General features: G+C 50.0%; 7 protein-coding genes across 7 annotated transcripts; 3 read left to right on the top strand and 4 right to left on the bottom strand.

The window, feature by feature from the left end:
* Positions 1–1592: 1592 nt before the first annotated feature.
* Positions 1593–4564, bottom strand: N7532_010997 (uncharacterized protein; the record flags this gene model as incomplete). Its single annotated transcript, XM_056623488.1, has 2 exons — positions 1593–1613; positions 1727–4564. The coding sequence occupies 2 exons, from the start codon at positions 4562–4564 to the stop codon at positions 1593–1595; spliced, it is 2859 nt and encodes a 952-aa protein (XP_056470904.1).
* Positions 4565–6061: 1497 nt separating this feature from the next.
* N7532_010996 (uncharacterized protein) lies at positions 6062–7579 on the bottom strand (the record flags this gene model as incomplete). Its single annotated transcript, XM_056623487.1, has 1 exon — positions 6062–7579. One exon carries the CDS (start codon positions 7577–7579, stop codon positions 6062–6064), a length of 1518 nt encoding a protein of 505 aa, XP_056470903.1.
* Positions 7580–8339: 760 nt separating this feature from the next.
* On the bottom strand, positions 8340–9650 carry N7532_010995 (NADH:flavin oxidoreductase/NADH oxidase family protein; the record flags this gene model as incomplete). Its single annotated transcript, XM_056623486.1, has 1 exon — positions 8340–9650. One exon carries the CDS (start codon positions 9648–9650, stop codon positions 8340–8342), a length of 1311 nt encoding a protein of 436 aa, XP_056470902.1.
* Positions 9651–10923: 1273 nt separating this feature from the next.
* N7532_010994 (aromatic alcohol reductase) lies at positions 10924–11847 on the top strand (the record flags this gene model as incomplete). The annotated part of the gene is made up of 1 exon (XM_056623485.1): positions 10924–11847. One exon carries the CDS (start codon positions 10924–10926, stop codon positions 11845–11847), a length of 924 nt encoding a protein of 307 aa, XP_056470901.1.
* Positions 11848–13867: 2020 nt separating this feature from the next.
* N7532_010993 (Rab family GTPase) lies at positions 13868–14646 on the top strand (the record flags this gene model as incomplete). The annotated part of the gene is made up of 4 exons (XM_056623484.1): positions 13868–13888; positions 13956–13968; positions 14077–14466; positions 14537–14646. 4 exons carry the CDS (start codon positions 13868–13870, stop codon positions 14644–14646), a joined length of 534 nt encoding a protein of 177 aa, XP_056470900.1.
* A 1456-nt stretch (positions 14647–16102) lies between these two features.
* Positions 16103–16743, top strand: N7532_010992 (uncharacterized protein; the record flags this gene model as incomplete). The annotated part of the gene is made up of 2 exons (XM_056623483.1): positions 16103–16404; positions 16479–16743. The coding sequence occupies 2 exons, from the start codon at positions 16103–16105 to the stop codon at positions 16741–16743; spliced, it is 567 nt and encodes a 188-aa protein (XP_056470899.1).
* A 2382-nt stretch (positions 16744–19125) lies between these two features.
* On the bottom strand, positions 19126–20283 carry N7532_010991 (uncharacterized protein; the record flags this gene model as incomplete). Its single annotated transcript, XM_056623482.1, has 1 exon — positions 19126–20283. The coding sequence occupies one exon, from the start codon at positions 20281–20283 to the stop codon at positions 19126–19128; it is 1158 nt and encodes a 385-aa protein (XP_056470898.1).
* Positions 20284–23634: the final 3351 nt, after the last annotated feature.

Genomic DNA, 23634 nt, shown 5'->3' with positions numbered 1-23634 from the left:
GCCTCGGAATTATCAGGAACACGTCGATCTGGGCAGATCACATATGAGCCCAATGCACCCGGCAAACTGGGCTTGACAGTGTAAAGATATATATTGTAGTGGGGAGACCCCCTCCCCCTACTACATGGGTGCCATCCAGACTATGTGACATAGCCGGCAGTATACGGTGGCCGGATAGCCAGTTCTCGAATACACCTTCTTACACCTCCCCGACCTGACCCCTACATACGCGTGTGTTTTGTGGTGGTCTTTCTGCTGAATCGACCCGCACGTCCCAGCGCGTGCTGCCATCGAGCGTTCCCCTCTTCAATACATATACTGTAAAGACGGGGATACACATCTATACTCTAAATGTGATAATTCGGTGTGGTGAAGCTTAGGTCTGGTACGATCGTGCGACCGGAGTGTGGATGATTCTCCAACTGCATCATATAGCAATCCTTGGCCGAATGAATCGTGAATAGTCTATGGCTGTGCCCGGCAGGGTCGCTGCGGTCGGCGGTTGCGGATTTCGCGAATTTGATGGGGGCTATGATGCTCTTAAAATATGGGATATCAATCAATCCTCTGGCAATTAACCTCTGACATCTCGACGAAAAACTAGTCCTGTGAACTAAACCTGATGGGGGTGATTTTCGGAGTACGGCGGATGGACCACGGTCGGCGGGTGATGCGCGCTCCTGCAAAAACATCGGGCGTTTTCGAACCCCAGAAACCAAGCTTATATCAATATGGATTGGCCTCAAATTTGATCTGACTATCAAACCGAATTGCTTTTACAACATATTCAAATTTGGGGTATCTTTGTCAGCAAAAATGTCAACACAATGGGCCCCGAAACCCATTTTACGACGGCAACCCTAAAACCCTAGAAACCCTACGGCACATTGAATTTACGCCCATGGGGTGGGGTCCCGCTGCGGTCGGCGGTCGCGGACTGCGCGAATCTGATGGGGCGCGGGCCCTCCGGGCACGCACCGAGGGCGCCGGGAGCACGCACGGGGGACCAATCAGAGGGCGAAGAAGTCGAGCGGGCCCCGGGTGGAACACCCTCTAGAGTATAGGGGACAGTAGAAGGTCCATTGACCTCCATCTTCCCAGACGAGCTTGTGATAGGGTTCCGGAGGGAGCTTGGACGCAACTGATAGTCGTGGCCAGATTGAGGCCCCATGGTCATAGTGACAACGGCGGGGAGAATCGCCCCGAGATCTACTAGTTTGGAGGGAACCATCTTGAGGAATGCTTCGATATTGCCTGGGATGGGCGGCAGTTCGATATCCAAGGGCATTGCCTGGGCGAATGATATCCAGCCATGTTGAGGTAAATGTCCATATTGCGTAGTGGGAATGATTGGGCACCTAGATACGCATGCCGGGAGCGAATTCCGTATCAGTTCTTCATTCCAGCTCGACCACCAGCGATACCGTTGGTGCTTGTCCCGGCTGAACAAGGTCTGTTGGTCTGGGTACGGCAGCATCCAATGCGTGCTGAGAAAGCGATGTTTCAGGCATGCTTGCCAGGAAGTGGCTATTTCCTCACCATAAATTTCTTGGATTTTGATCACACAGCGGCGGTACAGTGTACGATATGGTTTATGAGCCCAGTGCAGGCGGCTATACTCGTCAGGATGCAGCCCCCATAGCCAAGCAAATAAATGATCAACACGCCTAATGCCACAACGACTGCCAGTCAGGATGGCAGGAGGCCAGTGTGTGTCTTTTAATACCCGTTGTAGGGAGGGCTTGCTGAGCGCTACCTGCCCAGTCTCTGCAATGCTCTGAAATTCAGGGCGTATGCCCGCCTGCAAGACAGTCAGAATATCTTTCCGAAAGGCGCGCAGACAGAAGTCAATGAGGAGGGAGAGCAGCGCAGTAGACGCGGTATGGTCTCGCTGATACTGAATTATATACAGAAAATAATCCTCGAGTAGAAGAAAATCATTCTGGTATTTGCGGACGCGCTCGTAATTGACTCGAAACTGGGCCATGACCGCTGGTGTGTGGAGGTCCATGTGGAGACGATGGGCTGGGCGGAAACCCATAGTATCCCAGTGGATCTTGTTAAGGAACCAGCCATAGCCGTGGCGTTGAATAGTGGTTCCCAGTCCAATGCCCTCCCGATACTGAATCTGGCCATTGGACCCCGGAACTTCTTTCACGTCTTGCCAACACGCCCGGCTTTGCTCTAACCGGTTCCCGCCTCCGCCAAATGCCCGTCGGAGACAGCGGAGGAACAGGATCATTACCTGGGTGCGATCCCAGGACACCATAGAATGGCGCTGCAGACTATTTGTTAACTCGAATCCCGCACATAGCCGATTTATGTTCCACCGGACCCATTTAAGGATAGTCGCAGTGGAATGGATATAGAATGGTTGACTTGATGGATTTTGAACCACCCGTTGAGTCGCGCGGCGTCGCTGAAACTCCTGATTAATTTGGATCAGGAGGTCTTCGCGCACCCGATGCTCTTCCCGGGTCCCAAAAGATTTTCCAATAGATGCATCGATTGCAGTGGCACACCGGGACTTGCTGTGGATGTACGCGCGATGGAGGGTGTTTCGGTCATGAAAACCTTTCCCGATATGCTGCCAAGTTTGATATGACTCGTGGTCCAGGGCTGGAGCCTCTAACAGTGGATTACTGAAGGGGTACTGATTTCCAGCCGCAAAGATCTCTTTGACCGAGTTGTAGAACTGGCTGTAAAGGAGCCCGGTCTTACGGAGGTGAGATCTAGTCCGGGTTTGGATCGTCAAGGACCCTGTATCTCGGAGAAACGAGAAAGGATAAAATATTGTCTTCCCCGGGTTCTGGACTAGCGGGGAGCGGAGAAGCTTGTCTAGACAGCATTGTTTCCAGAGCAGAGTTTGCCCCCGGATGGGCTGGCCAGAATCGGGGGTAATAGGACATGTTTCCTTCCCAATATCAAAGAAGACCTCGTGAATATAACTCTGGTTGGCAGTGCTGCTCCATAACTGTTGAAACCGATGTTGCATATCGGACCAGGTCGCGGACTGTGTACGGAGCTTTAGGTTCTTAGCACTCAGGAAAAGACGAACCCCCTGGAATTCGTCTAGCCCCTTTGCTCGAATAATTTGATGAACAGCCTGCCAGATATGATCTAGGTGCTCGGGGGGCAGAAAGTAGCTGAGTAGCTGTTGACGGGACTGTGTCTGGATCGATCGGCCCTCCGCCCACGCCGCCCATGAGTTTGAGTTGCTATGACTGAAACTGGAAGGGAAATGCTGTAGCCGGGCATCGGAGTAGTATTGATGGACCGCTGGGAGGAGGATATCGTCTATCCAGACCCGAAACTGATCATCTGGCAGTCGGCTAGACTTCTGCTGGGGCTGATGGAGTCTAGGGAACAGGGCGTAGATCGATGCATCCTCGAATCCCGACACCCGGGCAAACGTGTAGTGCTTAACGCGATGTAGCGGTACTGAGACGCAATGTAGGTGACCGTGGCCATCTGTGAACTGAACCGGGAGTGGATCTAAGTGAAGATCCGACTGGAGGTCCGAGACCGGCCGCTGAACAGGATACCAGTAGAGGCCTTGGGAACAGACAGCTGGACTGGTTACATGAGCTAAGACACTGTCAATATCGAAGTGGACGGCTGCTGGCCCTAACTTCTGTTCTCCCCGGGCCAAGCAGATAGCAGGCACGCTGCTGGGTTGTCCCGCATCGGTTCCGCAGAAGACTTTTTCACGCTGTTCTGGTGGCCAGTCCTCGATCAATTGGTCACCAGACCTGGCCAGTCTGGTAGTGCTGAGCACGTCGGGACAGGGCCAGCTGAAGACCTCGTTCAGACCGTGGCTCGGTGATCCGACTGGGTTCCGCTCGTGCTTATATCGCGTATGGCAATCAATGCAGCACTCGGGAGACCGGAGGAGCTGTTCCGCGAGTAGCGCTCCGGTACTTTTCGTTTCTTGGTCTGGAGTGGGACTCTCTAGCTCGGTATCCGAATCGACGATGATGTCAGGATCTGGCACGTCCACATCAGGCCACACGTCATTCGTGTCGCTCAGAATACGTGTATGATCACAGCCGGACTGGTTAGGGGATCGGATCGGAGATTCTTCGTTATCCTCGCTGATCAGTGCCGCGGGCGATGATTCGCTAGTCCGTGAGGGATCGAGCGGATGATGATCTGGATTTGCGTTCACAGGTATGCTATCTGGCAAAATACAGGTCGAGTCGGCGGACAGAGATCGAGGGAGAGCGGCACTTCCAGGTTCAATGACTGCAGTTGGTGTGGGGCTCAGAGGAAGCGAGAGCGGCTGAATGTCTCCAGGCAGCGTGGGTTCCTCTCGGGGAAGGGCAAAAGAGGGAGTGGTAGGAAGAACAAGCCCAGCAACAGGCTCGGCGGTTACGTGAGCGAGATTGGCACAGTACGGACCGATTTGAGACGCATAGTTGGCAGCCTCGGCAGCCCTGGCGGACTGTCGCCGTCGCTGATGCCGTCGTTGAATCGTGCGAGCCTCGCGCCTCTGCTCCACGGATGGGTGTTTTCGTGGTCGGCCACGCTTTCGAATATTAGGACCTGTGGCTAGTAATGTCATGTTAAACTTGGCTCCTCAGCGGTCGATCGCACGTGGGGATGAGAAGCGCTGGATTCACCCCTGCAAGGCATGGTCAACAGGGCGGATGGAAATAGGGGCTGCAATGAATAAGTTCGCGGCACTAATTGAGGACACAAGATTCGATAGGTCAGAAAATGCATCTCTGATCAAAGAGTAAGAAAGTTACACTAATGACCAAAAGAGGTTTAACTTGGCACTATTCCAAAATCGGTTTAGCTGTCGCCGAAAATCGATCACTGTCGCCGAAATTATGAACTTCAAAAAGTCCCCAACTTCCCTACCTTCTTTTGGCTCAACCAGAGATGTTGGAGGAGTTTCAAGTGTGGATTCTGATTAAGCAGATCTTCTTTAACCTCTATCTACGAGACCAAATCCCTGCGACCCTGGGGTGGCTCTGGTCCTGGCCATGAATTACCCGTTAGAAAGTCTATCCACTAATCCGGAACAGGAAATCGTCACGCTACGCTATCTCAATCAGGAAATCGTCACGCTCTTGGCAAGAGAGTCGAAATCGCCAACTTTTCGACGGTGAGGTGCGACAGCAGAATCTATTCTGGTGTCATGAGTCGCATTGTTTGGCATTACTGATTGACCAGACAATGATCTAGAACAACCTTGGCGGATTCAAATGGTGTTTGGTGTCACAAACTTAAATGCTGGCCGGTACATGGAGGGGCCCATTGAATTGACATTTTTGAATTCACGTTTGAACTTCATCCGATATTGGTGGGGCGGGCCTTCCCAATCGGTCGAAACCGTCACTTAAGGTTATTCCTAATCGGTCAAAACCGTCACATAAGGTTATTACTTAAACCACCCACGCTAACCGCTTCAGTAAAACCGTCACATCCCCACAAGTTCTCTATTTCTGCCTTCGACGTTTGATCAAGACTTTGAAATTACACACTCATAGTTTGATCCATCCTCTGGTATCTTTCGTCAGTTTCTTCATTGGCTCTTCTTTTGTATTTCCGCAGATCACAATATTTTCCTTCATTCCACAATGTTGGTGACAGTGTGCAGAATCGAATGTCAACGTGTTCTTTTTCCATGAGATTGTCGCATCGTGGAGCTTCAGCCAAGGGATCCCGAGCAGAATCGGTTGCTGGCTCAACTTGGTCACAAAGCAGGGCAGAGTCTCTCTATGCCCCTGTATATTCATCGGTATTCGTGTCATATGAGTAATCCGCCCCGCGACTGATTGTCTTCCGTCGACAACCTCGAGTCGTCGCGGGTGGCGTAAAAGTTCCAGTTTCAAATCGTGTTTTTGCGCAAAAGTTTGATCAATAAAGGCCATTCCATTTGCTCCGCTATCGACAAGAGCATCTATCTGTATATTCTTTCCGCCCTTGTGGAGAGTACATGGCAGGATGAGGTGATGACCGTCTAGTTTCACCTTCTGCTGCCGCACAGAGCAAGCGGAGATTTTCATTGATCGCACTTCGTACTTCGTCCGTCCTAAATCGCGACTTCGATCTAGGACATCTCTTTTCCCTCAACGACTGTGCTCTCGTCATCGGTGTCGGATTCCATTGTCGCATTGTTTACCTTCGCCGTCCCGCGACCAGCAAGGCGTGGCATCTCCTTCATCCGCGGGTTTGTGCACTCGTGGATTCGGTTTCCGTGCTCACCGCACCTATAGCACCGACCATCCTGGGCGAGCAAGGCACGATCTACCGAGCGCGGAACATAGCCTTCAGATCGCGAGGCGAAAGGCGTCTGTCTTGAATGTGGTCTAACGAACTGCAGGCTTGTTCGTGCATTTGCTTCACGGTTCGGCAATCGTCTCCCGTAATCACGCATCTCGTGGTCAACATCGCGGTAAAAATCCACCAAGTCATAAAATTCGGTGGGCTTCTGCAATCCGAAGACTTGTTGCGCCAGTTCGTTTGATATCGCATTTTCGAGTAGGGGTATCATTGCATCGTCCGCATATCCGACTTCCGCAGCACAGCGGGCGAAATCGGCATGGAAATCGTGAAAGGTCTTTCTTCCCATACGCAGGGTGCGTAGTTCGTTGGTCGCTCGTTTCCTCTTGTTCTTGTCCCCATAAATCTTGTCTAAAGCTTCTAGGGTTTCGTCGGCTGATTGAAAACTGCGCGGATGATCTGGTCGGCATTGGGCTCGGATTTGTTGATACGCGATACCATCAGTGCGGCTACGGATGTAGGCAACCCGTTGCTGTTCGGTTGGATACTGGGTGGCGCTGTTATTCAGCTTGTCATAGACCTTGTCTCGCCAGCTATCGAACGAGCTGCGATCTCCCGAGAATACGGGCGCATCAGGGAACTTTGGATTATCAAAGCGTTCTAGGCTGGCCGTATACAATCTATGAGAAGCATTTCGTTGTGTTGGTTCAATTTGCGGCCCTGGAGAGCCACGACGCTGGGGAGCACGATTCTGGCTGTTTCCCTCTGAAACTGCCGTCGCTTGTCTCGTCGTACTCATGAGCGCAATGATTGACTGATCTCGATCATGCTCTCGATAGGCTCCATCCAACTTCAAGGTCAATTCCTCGACTCGTTTTTCTGCTAGATCTCTCTGCACCGTCATTCGGTCTCTTTCCCGCCGCATTTCCCGATTGTCCTCGCCTAAACGTATGACTTCTTCACGGATCACATCATCCGTCACTTGATTTGTATTCATTTTGGCTTGCTTGTCCATGGCGATTATAATGTCCCACCAGAACTCGAAATGGTGTCGCCATCGCGCCAATTGTTGTGCTCTGTCTAGGAAACAGATCGCTCGAGCAGGGCGTAACGGGTAATTCGGGCTCACGTAGTCAAACGCATCAATCATCGGGGTCATGCCCACATTCTCTGGTGCTGTTGTCTTGTCGCCTTCATTACTGGGCTGGTAATCGTCGTCGTCAGAGCCGTCATCATCGACGACGGTAGCTTCTCGTGCCATCGCAGTTTCTCTTCTTGTTCGTCCCCTCCGTTCCACGTCCTCGGGTCCTCGAGCATTGGCGAGTTCGTTGGATTTGGACGTCATAGTGTCTTTGTTGTCGTCGGTTGTCTGGGTTGGCGCTACGTAATGTGAGGATCTCACGTATGCGTAGTTGAATGATCAATATTAAGAACGCTATTGTCTATTCTAGATACAAGACCTAGCGCGAGGAAGCAAAAGAAAGGTAGCTTCCTCGCATTCAGGGGAACCCATATACACCATGTGGTCCCGCAGATCATATCTCCATCCGTCCTGTATGCTTCATGTATATCCCTGACAGAGCAGCTTAAAGAGCCCGAAGACGACACCCAGGCAGTCGAGCGGCAAACCAAGGGAATTGGACGAGCGCGCCTGTTGCTTACTCGGTCACAAAATGTAGTCGAGCGGCTGGCCTGCATGGTTGCGTTTCTTACGCGGCGCACGGCACAGATGCAGATGTTCCCCGAGGTAGCTTATATATACAAGCTCGGGATGATGGGAAGCCAGATGCCTCCTTTTAGTTCGGGGGGCAAGTCGTGCTACCATGAATTGAGTCTGGGCGACCCTTGTTGGTACCGAGGTGGCAATTACAGCTGGTGCTACTCTGAAGCTGCGGGCCTGTCAGCTAATGAGGGATGTACTTCTCCAAGAGAGATGGATTGATGGCTGGGAAGATGTGGAGAGGATAGCGAAGCGACACTTGTGGGATGAAAGCTCTCTCGCTGCATGGAAGAGCCATTGGATGAGCTACAGGAAATCGGAGTAGTTTTCAGAACTCATTAAAAGATATATATGTAGACTGATTTTAAAGTGAAAGACTCTCTCTTTACACGTCCAGATCAACATAGCCAAACAGCTTCATCGTCTCTGCGTCGTCTGCCATCCGTTGGGCCCAGGCCGTCATCGCCTTCACAAAGACTTGCACATTCTCCTCCAGGCTCATATCAATCGGCTCATGTCCTTTACCTACCTGTCGCATCTGACTTCCCGCAATGATATTGGTCAAGGCAAAGTCATCTTGGTTGACCTTTGGGTCGATAGCACCGGTAATTTTACCATTCAGTATGTCCTTGGTCAGACTGAACTCCTGTGCGACCACCCGCCCAAGACCAACCCCATCAACTGTCTTCAGCGCTTCCAACATCCCTTGTAGTGTTCTGAACCCTCCAGTAATATAGGTCTTTGTCTTGCTCAGCGCAGGAACAATCATGTCCGCGAACTCCAGGAAAAACGCTTCCCGCTTTCTGGTCGACTCGCGCTCGTGCTTGAAAGCCATGGCCTGGTATGTGCCGCCGCTCAGTTCGACAAAGTCGAAGGTCGCTTCTTCGAGCATTTGGCAGAGCTCTCGTGCTTCCTCCACGGTAAACCCGTCAGACTGGAACTCCACACTGTTGATTTTGATTCCTAGAATGAAGTCCGGAGTTGTATTTGCGCGAATGCATTGCGCAATCTCCATGATTAGGCGGGCACGGTTCCGAAGACTACCACCATACGCATCGGTGCGAAGATTGGTGGTGCGCGAGAGAAATTGGGAAAGGAGATATCCGTGTGCACCTTGCAGTTCAATACCGTCGAATCCGGCCCGCTGCAGATACTGCGCCGCGAAGGTGAAACTGCGAACAATCTCATTTATTTCTTCCTGGGAGGCGGGATGGGGTTTCGCGAATTCGAGGCCGAGAAATTTTCCCTGGAGCTGCACATCACTCGCAGAGACAGGATTGGGCTGTATTCTGCGGTCAACCTGTCGTCCTGGGTGCGTGACCTGGCCCGTAATGAGGCTACCGTGAGCCTTTGCGAGGGAAGCGAGCTTGGCGAAGGCTTCAAAACGTGGCCCCTCAAAGGGAGCGTCTGTGGGAATGATGAGATTTCCCGCGGCTTCAAGCTGGTCATATGCCAACATGATATTGCCCGTCAGGATATGACCGAGTTCGCCTTCGCCCCATCGCTGGTACAAATTGTGTATCGCAGTCGAGGGAACTCCGCGAGCCTCTTTATTCTGGGGATCCCAGGAACTCAGCTTTTCAGTCATTGAGGCTTTCAAGAACCTATTGGGGGCTGTTCTTTGGCTGAACTCGAAGCGTAGCGGTTGCACCAGAGGCGAAACATCTTCGACTTGGGAGTGGAAGCGGGACGCCATTGTTTGTGGTTGGAATCGGGATGAACTCGGGATGATAAAAAGAGAAGTGGGCTTAAGTAGGTATGATCTTTGTGTAAGCCTATACATCTACAACAAGGACGATTGAAGACTTTATAGAATTCCATACTCAACTACATTCTTTTACGAGGTAATATTACTACTCCATTTCCTTCTCCGGGGAGGCCTGTCTTGGAGTGATAGTCCAGATCCTTGGCCCAATAATTTCTAAGCTACCAAATACGCAGACAAGATCTTAGAAATCTTAGAAATTCTCCCAGCCCGGCACATTCCCTCCATGTTGTGCCTACACTTGGAGAACCTTGCAACTCTCTAGACCTCGCCAAAACCGCGGGTCGGGTTTCGATCCTTGACCCAAAACCCGCCAAGAGCTTTGAATACACGTAATATATACCAAATTACAAAACTTTATATGAGGTATATAATGTATTACGTATGTAATTCTGTAATTTACAAGCTCGTGGGTTCTTGGCGGGTTCGCGGGTACCCGTAGGGTACCCAAATAAGCAATATGGCGAGGTCTAGAACTCTCCATGAACTGGTTGGGCCCGAGCCCGCGGGCGGGCCGATAGCTTCACTTCCTAATCGAGAGTTTACTTCTGGCTAATGAAATGCATGTAGGGTACCCGAAAAAGCAATATGGCGAGGTCTAGAACTCTCCATGAACTGGTTGGGCCCGAGCCCGCGGGCGGGCCGATAGCTTACTTCCTAATCGGGAGTTTACTTCTGGCTAATGAAATGCATGTCCACCACACCTTCGCTTGGAGTTTATTATTGAGGTCCCCACATCTCATGGTCGAGAGTCGAGTCTACCACATGAAACATGATCGACCAATATCGGTCAGCAACCACGTTGTGCAGTCAGATTCTGAAGAATTCAAGTGATCGGTAGACTCAGTTTGAAGGAGCACCCGTGGACAGGCGGCCAAGCTGACTGACTAATGTGCTCTGTTCACTCTAGCGCACCCACCCTGGAGCTGTCATTCCATCGCCAAATTTGGCTTTACAGCAGCCAAGGGTCAAGCTTTCTTGCGATTTTTAATCCAAAAGGCTTCATTACCTAATTTATAATATCCGCTGCTGCCAGAATTTAGTCTACTGCTCATGACGCAAGGACATTCTTGGCCCGATTTGTCATAAGATGAACTACATGAGTAAATATATAAACGCTGCATTTTCCATTGACAAAAGCACCGATACATCACAATCATAACTTCTTTCATCAGCTATTAGAAACCCTATCTCTCTGCCTGTCATGTCTTCACTACGTGTCGCTCTCGTTGGCGCTACCGGGAACCTCGGTCCCGCCATCCTGCAGGCCCTTCTTGCAGCCTCGCTCGAAACTACAGTCCTTACACGAGTAGGAAGCGCTCACAAGGTCTCCGTCCCATCTGGTTCCGAAAAACTTTTGAAAGTTCAAGAAGTCGATTACAGCTCGCACGAGTCTCTAGTTTCCGCCCTCAAGCCTGTTGGCGTGGTTGTATCAACCCTCGGCTTCGCGGATCTGTTCAACATACAGAAGAAGCTAATTGATGCCTCTCTGGAGGCAAACGTCACCCGCTTCATTCCTTCCGAGTTCGGAAATGATTCAGCAAACCCACTCGTCCGAAAGCTGCCACTCTACGCGGACAAGATCAAGACGCAGGAGTATCTACAGGAAAAAGCTGCCCAGAATCCAGGATTCAGCTACACATTCGCCTACAACAACTCCTTCCTCGACTGGCAGCTTCAAATTGGTTTCATGGTCAACCTCAAAGACCACAGCGCTACACTCTACGATGGTGGTGACGTCCCCTTCTCCGCGACTCGGCTTGCAACGATCGGACAGGCCATAGTTGGAATCATCCAGAATCTGGAAGCCACCAAGAATGAACACATCTACTTCCACGACATCGGCGTCACCCAGAACCAGCTGATTGAAATCTCAAAGCGCATTGACGGGAAGGAGTGGTCAACGACCGTTGTTTCGACCGCGGACGTTGAGCAGAAATCTTACGACATGCTCAAGAGCAGCGATCCTGCGGAGGTGGCCAACTCGGCGCTCGGATTCATTGCCCGGGCCTGCTGGGGCGCAGGGCACGGAGGTGATTTCAGCGACAAGGTTAGCAATAAGCTTCTTGGAATTCCGGGAATGAGCACAGAGGACCTTGAGAAGCTGGTTCGGGAGATTATGGCTTGAGCTCAGAACAACCTGCCATGGCAGATAATTGCCATTTGAAACAGGTGCTGTAGGGGGATTCTCCTTGTTCATAGATTTCCTGTCACGAAGAGAAATGAGAGTTTTTCGCCACAGTAATCCTGCAGGGTAGTTCGAGTATTAGTTCTCGTTATTGTCCGGGTAGAATTGAAGCGGAATTTCTCCAAGTTGAGGTGCCATATTCTCTCTGAACCGCAATATATTTTGCCATAGTTGAACGTACTTCTACATCGTAGCAGACGTTATATGCCTATCTATATTTTCCCCAATTGCTCATCAACAACGCCCCGAATGTAGATTTGGAGAGGAACTGGATATGGGCCCATTTAATGCCAAACCAGGCAGTTCCCCTTGGGCTGCGGATAAGGGACCAAAACCAAAGCGCCTGCGCGACTCTGGGGTCGGAGTGATCCGGATGTCTTTACTTCAATGTTCTAGAGTCAGAAGACGGGCAATGAAGGTGTAGGAGTACAGTGGCGGCCTCCTACTCAATCAAAGAGCGGCATTGGCAGTAAAGGTTCGTAGCCCGCTTAATCGTCTCAAGAGTCCGATTTCCACACTAGCTCAGTATCTGTTGTTAGGCGAGGCCATGCCGAATGCCCAGTTCCCTGAAACCTTGGCCCTAAGGAGGGTGGTCTGCGGGTCCGGCACCAACTCCACTTTCCCAAAGAGGAGTTTACTTCTCGCGGACCCGGGGCGGGGCAGACGCAGCATGGCGGAAGGCCACTGAGCAATTGAGGTGTCAGGTGCAACATGCCTGTTGAGTAAAGGCCTTAGTGGCGTAGTCCGGCTTGGGTCGTGCTTTTTGTGCCGTGCTATGATGAGTAAGAGTTTGCGCTCTTTGGTGTGAGAATGGCCCTGACGAAAAAAATTTACTCTAATGGTGCTTCTGTGACCTCCACAGGAGTCAGGTGAAAATCAACCTGGAAAAAGAAGGAGGTCCAAAGAAAAGACGCCGGGGGGGGAGAATCGCGTGACAGAACTCTGATTTCATCTATGACAAACCAGCTTGGGCCAGCCCACCAGGTCTGTTCCCAGGCAGCAAACTGTCCTTTCCAACGTCCATTCGTCTTCCCTATCAGCCCCAGCTTCATCTGAAATATCATATCCTCGGAAGTTCTATGCCGTGTCGTTAAGTATAGTAAGGCTGCGTTAGGCACCGGTTGCGATAACTATTATTAGTGTTTGGTTACCTGTATTGAAGTGAACAAGACTAGAAACCGCATCGCTTGCCATATCAGCGACATATCAGGATTATACACCGTTTGCGACGCTGGATTGAGACGACGAAATACTAGCCTTGAAGGGCAAATATAAGCGTGGCCATGGTTTACAGAGTTGGAGGACTCGAATATTCCCTCAAGGACCTGCCGTCTGAGGGTGAAAAGTCAACCCATTCACGACCTCCATATGTCATAGGGCGTGCGCTCTATCGCCGGTAAGTCCTATGGATGCTGCACCGCGGTTAAGCAGCAGACTATTAGAGAAATGGAGAAGCCCAAGGCACCCCCATCAACAATTAGTCATATGCACAGAACGTATACCTCCTATGCTAGGTTAGTCCATTTTCAAAGTAAGCGACATAATTAATGGTTAGTGTGTGGCGTTAACAGCGCCCGGCGGGCACCGCGCCGCGACACGACCCAATTTCCCAAATAGGGTTTTACTTTCAACCAATGACAATATTGCACATGGTATGCAAACCTCGCATCCAAGAATTAAATATCACAGGCTAGTTGTTAGTAATCCATTGTTTCTTTTGCTAGAGAGATAATACCGAAGTGACTGGCAAATCTTGTGGCAAGCGGCATGATGACAGACAGCGACATTCACCATTTAAACCATTTAAACTGGGTTTGTTAGGCATTTGCTTCTTCTTCATCACCTTTCCAAAGTGAGCGTCTGTCTCTCGCGAGTTGATCTCCTCTCCCCCCGCTGCCTACGACTTTGGCACCATCGACTGATCTCATCAGTCTGCGAGTTCTAGTCGTATAGAGTGATTATGGCAGAAGACGAGTACGACGTAAGCCCTTATGACGATATTTCTATAGCTATTTTGACAAGTATTCCCTAACTTAACTGGTTTGTAGTTTCTCTTCAAATGTCAGTAACCTTGGTGCAATTAGCCCGTCCATATAATTACCCCTCCACTGCACCATTGTATCTCGTTTGTATCGCGACTGACATGGTGTGATATATTTTGTACGACAGTGGCGCTTATCGGAGACTCTGGCGTTGGCAAATTCAACCTCTTAGGCCGATTCACACAAAACGAATTCAAGCCCGACTCCAAGACAACCATCGGCGTCGAATTTGCAACACGCTCTATGCAAGTTGATTCTGTGAAAATTAAAGCTCAGATTTGGGATACCGCTGGGCAGGAACGCTATCGGGCAATTACGAATGCTTACTATCGCGGTGGTGTTGGTGCGCTCCTCGTTTACGATATCAGCAAGCGGCAGATATATAAGAATGTTGGCCGGTGGTTGCAAGATCTCCGGGACGGTTCGAGCTCCAACATTGTTACCATGCTAGTGGGCGACAAAATTGATTTGGGTCATCTGAGGGCTGTATCGACTGAGGAGGCCAAGAGATTTGCCAGTACGTTATTTTTCAGTTCCATCATTTTCCCCACAACATAGGGAACGGTCCGAAAGGCTAAGTGTGATAGGCGAGAATAACCTGTCCTTTATTGAGACCTCAGCGTTAGACCCCAGTAATGTGGATGTCGCCTTTCATGAGCTTCTTACTGGTAGGGACTTGCTTGCAACCCTTGTGTAGCGACGCCTTAATAGCTAACGTTCTTAAATACATATATCATATCACCTCCAGACGCCCAATTAATGAAGCCAAATCTGCCGGCACTTCTGTCGGAGAGCGCCATAGGGTAATTGACATTAAGAACGAAAAAGCCCATGTCGGCGAGAACAGCGGGAGATGTTGCTAAATGGTGTGGATGTAAATTGCATCAAACACTGGCTCTTGGGCATTGTGATGTAGCTTTTAATGAGGATTCCTTCTTCAGCCAAGCACATAGTATGCAATCATAGATTCTGACTTGAGTAGTTTGCATTCTGTAGCTCTATGCTAGGACTATCTTTGACGAACAGGAAAAGAACTGCGAGCCAGTGTCAGGTCCAAGCCCTGTTCCTGCGGCCTGAAGTAAAAGTTAGACGTTGCGGAAATCCTTACAGAATATAGCAGACTAACTAGCGAACACTCCACCGTCCACATTAAACGTAAACCAATTATTTCAAGACATGGAGCTGACACCATGTACCGGTATAGTCACCAATGCCGAGCCGTCCGTGGTTTATTTCCTCTCTTTAAACTCAGATGTCTTCCTATCCGTAACTTGGAGCAGCAGACTGACTGCAACCAGAGCACTGCCGGCATGGCATGCAAGTTACCCCTTTTTCAAATCACCACCACACAATACCCGCTATCTATCTTTGTTGATTACTGATTGTCTCATAAGGATGCGCTTGGCAGCACAGACCTTGGAGTCCAGAATGCTTGATTAGAGTTGGACAGTGGTGCTGTGGCTATATCTAGGAGTGACAGAAATAGTGCATTGTGTGACTCCTCAAGTAAGACTTTTGGAGCTGATTTGATCTCACGGCGGAATATCCACTATGCGGGCTGAAGCCTTTCGCTTCTGTCATCTAGTGAATATTTACCGCTATATAAGCTGCATTGACTGCTGAAAGGCCACCTAAAATCTGGTTTACCCTACGATTCCTTTTCACGTCTAGAGATAAAATCTTCATCGTTCCGACAACTAAATCTACACTGATATAGTGCTATCATGGCAACCAGTACAAGTGGCTCCTTCTTCCTGAGCCATGGCCTGGAAGTTTACTCAAGAGTCTGGGAAGTGAGTAGAGCAGCTCAGTAGAGCTATCTCTTCCCCTGTCTGTCACGGGTTCGATAGAACTGATGCAGTCACAATTTAATTATGGCCCACATACTCCCCCATCAAATCACACATCGCCTTCCTGCACGGCTTCGGCGACCGCTGCGATCAATACGACGCCTTCTTTTCACTACCCGTTGCAAACTACCCCATCAAAGTGCATGCCTGGGACCGACGAGGCTGGGGAAAGACCGTGAGAACAAGAGCGCAAATGGGGGACACAGGAAAAACACCACAAGTCATTACCGAGATTCATGAGACCTTGAGTTAAGTTACATTGCTTCTACAATACCCGATTTTAGGCAGACTCCCCTGTTTCTAATGGGCCACAGCATGGTCGGGCAGGAATCTGCTTTCTATCTTTTGAATCCAGACGTGGACGGATATCGGCCCCCAATTACAGGCTGGATCTTGGAGGCGCCGTATATTGGACTCGATCCGGCTATCCATCCAAATCTCATCATCGTTGCCGTCGCCAAGCAAGTTGCGCGTGTCTTTCTCAAGTTGAAGTTTACTCAGCCAGTGACTGGCGAGTTTGTCACTAGAGATCGCGATGTGCGCGAGAGGTATCGCAGCGATCCACTCTGCCACAATACTGGCACTTTGGAGGGATTGCAGGATTTGTAAGTGATCCTATAGAACTGGTATAATACCCATGCAGAACATTACTAAAAAGAGCATGGTTCCTTCCGTGTAGGCTTCAACGCGAAAGTGACCTCACCAAATTGTCTATGTCAGACCAGCCTGTTCCCTCTGGCGTCAGCGCACGCCTTCCTTGCCCTGTATTCTGGGCACATGGCTCGGCAGATATGATTACCTCCTATGCCATTTCGAAGAGGCTTTATGAGCGACTCGAACCAGGCAATGAGGCTGATCTGGACGCGAAGACGTGGAAGTCATTCGAGGGCGCGTTTCACCAGCTCCATTCTGAGCCTGATGGCGTGACAGAGGAATGCATGTGAGATGTTGGCGAATGGGTTGCTAAGATAACGGCCAGGTCCTTGGCTGCTGGACAGAACACTGAGAAGACACCGCTTATTGTTGCCTTTTGAGCTGGGGTGTTATCGAGATCTTCGTGATGAGCGACTGCTTGGTATCGTTCCACTTGGAAACACGCGTAAGATTCTTCTGAATCTGCATGAATTATGTATTTCAGTCCCTGTGGCCTTGACATACGAGATGTTTATAAGTGGTCAATCGAGTATTACAAATTCCTGTAGTAGTGCCAGATGATTGCTACCTAGTACTATGTGCTATACTTGATGAAGCTCTCCGCAGCAGCCAAAATCGCCTGCTTATTACTATGCTCGAATTTCCACCCAAGAACCCTCTCAGTCTTATCCGCAAATATCCTCCATCAACCCCCAATTCACGCCCAATTAGCTTCGCAATCGGTGTAAACATTCCCAGTAATCTGATTAGCAAAACTGGCAACTTTATAGTAGGGACCTTAGCCCCCCTCTCCCCTAGATTTCTTTCACCATTCTTGCAATATCGCTCATCCACAGTGACCCCTCATCTATACATTTAAACCATTCCCCCGCAGCTTTGGGCTCAGTCATGGCAAGCAAATGCATCCGCGCGCAATCACGAGCATCATTGATCCCCTACTGAATCCCGGGAATTCCCGGTGCTGTTCCCATCACCAAATTACCTACCGCGCGCAGAGAAGTCCCATCACCTTTACCTAATGCAGGACCGAGGATTACAACAAGGTTAATAACCGTGATCTCCATGGCCGGTACCTGCGACTCCGAGTCCGAGTTCGAGTTCGATTCAGAGTTCAAATCGAGGCGTTCGCACTCCCTGGTCCCCAGAAAGTCCCACGCCGCACGCTCAGCTAGCGTCTTAGACCTCCAATAGATCTCAATTCTCCCCAGCGGCCCAGAGAGTCCTCCTCCATAAACTCTCTCTTATGTTTATTTCCCGGTCCGTGGAAAATCGGGCCGAAGCTACTTGCTATCACGACACGTTTGATGCTGCGTTGTCTGGATGAAAAGTGTAGAACACGCTTCGTGACCTCTACCGCCGGCTTAAGAACATCATCTTCGTTGTTTTACCGGGCACTGGGTAAATGTGAGGCGATGCGTTGGACATATTGCACGTCTTTGAGAGCAACTTTCTACCCCTCATCGGTTAGGAGGTCTGCCGTATCGATTGCCAAGGTGCAGTGGAGGTGGGCTTTGCTGATCATGGCAGAGAGGAGGGAGGCGCGCATTTCCTGTTCTCGGGTGGGGTTGCGGGTTGTTGTTCGTACGCGATAGTTTTGGTGGAGGAGATGTGCTATTACCCATTTTGGGAGGCAATATGTGCCGCCGGCTACTAGGACTGGGAATTCCATTTCTGGAGCCTTCGTCTCTTAGTGTGAAGGGTTCTCGTTGTGAGGAAGGGGAGCAGAAGTGTGGCGGAGTGTTTTGATTGGTCCATGCACGCTAATGTATGCACCACTCGATCATTGTAATAGTATCAAGTTATGCGAATTAGTTAGTATATCTGCCCATGACACATTGATGCATAGCTGTCTCTGCACTTTAAGCCTCTGCCATGAAATGACGGGGGTAATCGGATATATTAGTTCCATCAAGCTAGATAGGTAGGCACGGTCCGAGAATTTCCGGCCGTGACCCTGTTATCCTGTACTTATTACTGAGTCTTAGAGTGTGAGCAGCGAGCCAAAGCACCAGCAGAGTAGGGCTATTTCTAGAAGCATCTCGTCTCGTCGGCGTGAACTCCTGTTCAGTAATCCACCATAACAAATCTTAGATGAATCAAATATAGGCACCACCCTGTGATCAAAAAGTCCTTGGTATCTAATGAAAATTTTGACGTTTTCTGAGTCGGCAGTACTATTACAGGTGTGGGTGCAAAATTACTCCATATCACGTCCACACAAGGATTGGCTCACTCCACCAAACCTTTGTTGAGCACTAACCCTTTTGCTTTCTCCAACCCCAGCACATATCAATATAACTCAGAATGATGCAAGTACCTCATCCTTCGCAAAGAAAGAGTCCGTTCTGCCTCTGGCAAGGAATGGGAGCAGTGATCTCGTCTCCAGCGCCGTCTCCAGCGCCGTCTCCTAGCCTAACGAGCTAGATAGTGCTGGTCGATGTTTCAAACGAGCATGAGCCTCGCACCTCCGCAGATATGTCTATTAGACAATTCATACTAGATCAATCGAGACTGTAAGTAGCTACGTACCTAAGAAATCTAAAGGGGGTATTTTAAGGAGGCTTGATGGCCTACGGGGGCTGATGTTGTATGGCTATATTAAGCGTATAGTAATCCATATAATAACGAGTCGCGCTACAAAACATCGCATGCATCCATATCTTGAGCACTAGTTAACCCTCCCTCTCATCTTGATAGTAGCTCATCCAGTACCTTTTCCACGCAGCCAAAGTCTTCCGATTCCATAAGAACCGTTTAACCAAGTCTTCGATATTACCCCAATCATTATCAATCAAAGGCTCCTTGAACAGAAACTCCCTCATCAAGTCATTAGCATGCCTCTTCAACGTCGCACCTCCCGTAATCGCATTCTCAGCCGTTGCAAGAACAACCCAAGCCCGTAGTTTGCGACAACAGATAAACAACCCCGCATTATCAAACAACTGTGTCTGCCTGCCCAGACTCTTCACCCTGTTTAATAGCGATGCTTCTGGGAAAAATTTCAATTGGGCCGTGCCCCATGATAAGAATGCGACCATGCCTAGGCAAGCTAGCTCCTCCACGGGGTTATTGGACCAATTCGCTAAAGCGCGAGCGTGTTTTATCCACTCAGTCTGTCGTTCCGCGACTTCTGCCATGTCGTGGTAGTGTTGGAGGCGGAGCTGTTCTTTTAGGAGGAGGAGAACTTCGACGCTCATGTTTCCTGTTTCTGCTAGGTCGCGGAAGCCGAGGGGTAAGTTGTCTATTAGGGATTGGATGTCTGTGTTGGTTTGTTTGCCGGGTAGGGGGTATCGCAGCTCTAATGCCTCCATGCTGACGCTTGAGGGGATAGTGGTTGGTGAGTGGACGGAGGACTGGTACCCGTATAGAGCACTTTCATGTCTGAGATTCGATGCCATTTCGGTCCCCTCTACCAGCCCAACCGCTTGCATGACATGCAGGTCTTCCAAGGAAGCTGTAGTTGAATCCGCATCCAGACTCGTACTTGCACATTGAGCCTGCGTCTGCGCTTTGGCTCTCAAATGCACCATCTGCAAAAGACCCAAACAATGAGCCCTGAACTCCGACTCATACCCAAACCTCGCCGCCCCCTCCATAAGATAAAATGTCGCCAGGATGGTTTCATTCGCAGTCCATATAGCTAATTTGTCCGGCGCCTCTGTGGATATTTTGGCTTGTAGGCCTTTTAATGCCCTGGCTTTGTGCCATAATATAGCAGGGCTGGGTGTTTCTTTATCTTCTAGCGTTGTGGCCCTTATACCGTATGAAAAGGCGGCCACTGCGTCGAAGAGGGTTGTTTCGCTGCAGATGACCTGCACCCAGGAGCGCATTGAGGGGGTAGGACCCTGTCCCCAATTTGTTGCGCGCTCGATGAGCCAGTGGATAACTGTTTATTTTTAGCTATGGGATGATTCAACTAATCAAAGCATGGAGCATGGAGTATAATGCTGACCGGGGATCTAGCATGCAGATTCATGATGCTTGGGAACGGGGCAACGTGCACAAGTGCATGTGAGGGGCAGAACTCACTAAAATCAAGAATATGAACAACCTTCTGTCGATGTTCAGGTGGGTAGGCTGGGACGTAGCATTCTACTACTGGCCGGATCAATTGAGTATCATCATCATTATCGGCACGTGGCTCTGAAGTGCCGAAGTCTTCTAATACAGGGTCAGTCTCTCCTTCAAAGTGGGGTCGTCTGTTGCCACCTTCTCTTAGTGGATGCCATTTGGATCGCCCTTTGATGGCTACGAGCACCTGTGGACTACTTTTTCCTGGGGATGGCTTTGCTAAAAGCGGTAATGGCGTCTCATCATCCTGGGGAGGCAGTTGTGCTCGCCGTGCAGGCGCAGAACGATTCCGAAAATGCTTCCCAATAAAGGCCGAGACTGTCCGGCGCTGTGTCTGCGTTGGTCGGGGATTAGGTTGGTTATAGTTCACGAATATAAGATTTTGACTTTCAGCCATGGTTGTCAGCAAAGCTTCACCAGAATAACGACTAGATCGCAGGACCTAGCAAGGATGATCGCATAATCAAGATATGTGGGGGACGCTGTGAGTCATGCACTCTGGGGTCAAGGCAGCGCTCCGCAGAAAGGTCACAGGGTTTGACTGGTTTGCATCATGCTTGGCATCTGACTAATTGATGCCGTGACCGCCCACCTTATATAGAATATGACAAACTGAGAAGGTGGTCAAATACCACTAGGACCCTTCGGGATTGGCTTATTCATCGTTCACCCAATTTCCACCTAGTATGGTGTCATAACACGCCATAGTTCAACTATAAAGACCCCTGAGATCGCTCAACCGATCGGAGAACCTACAATCAATCATCTTATTCTGTTTGGACATCTTCAGTACTAGCCAGTACATCGATTCCTCATCCTGACAGTTATGAGCCCGGACTGCCTGACTGTATGAGAGAGATATATCACCTACCTGCTCTGTATCTCGCAGTCAACGAATCCCCGAAGCACCTAACACGGTCGGATACCCCTGAACGCTTAGCCACCCCTTGTGAGCTCTTACGTTCAGCACACAGCGAGATCCGCACCGACAAACATCCTTCGGAAACGTTATATGAGGAGAATTCGAGTGTCTGAGCTATATCTTGTGCGAAGATGTCTGATATCGCGAGGGAAGATCTGATGCAGGTCCCGCTTGACCAAAAGCTTCAGTCGGAAGCGCAGTGGAGGGTCTGGATAGGCCATATCAAGTCAGCGGCTGTTGCAGAAGATGTATGGGATTACCTTGATCCTGAGAAGACGGACGAGGAGGTCCTACAAGTGCCCGAGGCTCAGGAAGAGCCCTCACTACCCCGGGATAACCGCCAACGAGAGAGAGATATTATGGAGCTAGATGATGCTGAGCTGAAGAGATACACGTTCGCTGTTCAAGCGTACGATCGTCGTAATCAGCGCCGGCAGAGGTTGTTAAAGACTATGTCACGATTGAATGGCCTTATCACCCGCTCGCTAGCCACAGAACATCACTATCTCATTGTGGGAGAGGACTCACCGCGGAAGAAGCTACTGAAGCTATCTGAAACGTTCAAACCAAAACCTCAGAATCGACAGCAACAACTTCGCCGTGCTTGGAGAGAGATGATCAAACAAAAGCCTTCAGGTGATACAAACCACTGGTTAACTCAGTGGGTTAGCCTATTCGAAGAGGGCAAGATCGCGGGCATACCTGACTGCTCACTTGGAGATCACTTCGCGATACGAGACTTTCTTGACGCTATACAACCAATTGATGATGGCTGGTGCATAACCTGGCGCGAAAAGCTTGCAGATAAGGATAAATCTGTCACATTTGATGAAGTTATAGCTAGCTATCGCAGCCGCCGTGGAGATCTTACAGTCTCTGGAGGACGGAAGCAGCCCAAGATAGCTCTAGCTTCACTGAATGGTGAACCTGAGGCTAAGCCTGCAGAAAAGGCCTATCGCAAGAAATGTCCGTGTGGTAACGCACATCCTCAGCATCACTACTCAAAATGCTTCTATCTTGACGAATCACTTCGACCAGATGGATGGAAGCCAAGAGAGGGAACTGTTCAACGCATTCCTGAATACATAAAGCAGATGAGTCCTCAAGATCAGGAGAAAATCGCCAAAATACAGCAGAAAAACGCTAAATCAGCTCACCTTGCTGGTTCGGCTCAGCCAGAGAATCCGTCCTTAGCGTTCTTCGCTAATGATACTCGAGCTATCGCAGCGTCAGCAGTGGACGATGAGCTTCTCAAAGACAGCTGGATTCTTGATACCGGAGCCACCTGTCATATCTGCAACGACCGCCGACAGTTCTTGACCTATACGCCGCGAAATAGCACCGTTAAAACCGGTCAAACAGTGACGCCGATGATAGGCTATGGGCAGGTCAGGATCACTGGGAGACACCCTCGTACAGGCGCTACAGTGCCTATTACCCTGGATAACGTGTGGTACTCGCCTGGCTTCCACACAAGCTTGATCTCACTCTCTGTGATCGAAGACAAAGGATTCTGCTTCAAATCTGCTGAAAGAGCGATCTTTAAAGGCGAAGAGGCTGTTCTTGAGATAGGGAGATATCATGGTCTCTACACAGTCATATATGATCCGAATCACCGAGCAGCATTTTCGGTACGGCATTCGGAGAAGCCCCATCTCTCAGTAGCCTCAGCGCGGCGCTGGCATCGTCGGTTAGGCCACGCCTTTGACCAGAAGATTGAAAAGCTACCAGAGATGGTTGATGGAGTCAAAATCGATGGGATCTGCGAAGATAACCGTCATGACAACCCTGAGAGATGTGAAGTCTGTCAGCTAACCAAGGCCAAACGTCAGATCTCTCGCAGGACTACTGGAACACCGTACGGCAAGTATGGGCGTATCCACTTTGATCTTGTCCAGATCGACCCAGGTTATAATGGAGATCGCTGGATGACGCACTTCTACCTCGAGGGCGTACGCCTCCATGCAGCCTATACTCATGAGAAGAAGAACGGCTGTCAAGACGCGGTTAGTCAATTTGTGGCCCTAGCCAAGAAGCAGTGGAATCTTCCGATCCATGCCTTTCGATACGATAACGAACGCTCTGCGGGTCGTACAGTAGAGGATTTCCTGTCAAATGAAGGCTTTATCATTGAACACAGTGTCGTGGGTACCCCGGAACAGAATGGCTTCGCGGAGCGATCTGGGGG

This window comes from Penicillium argentinense (genome assembly GCF_028826775.1).
Source record: "Penicillium argentinense strain IBT 30761 chromosome Unknown utg000010l_segment0_segment0, whole genome shotgun sequence".
In the NCBI taxonomy this organism is placed as follows: Eukaryota; Fungi; Ascomycota; class Eurotiomycetes; order Eurotiales; family Aspergillaceae; genus Penicillium; species Penicillium argentinense.
This window is presented reverse-complemented; position numbering and strand designations above follow the sequence as displayed.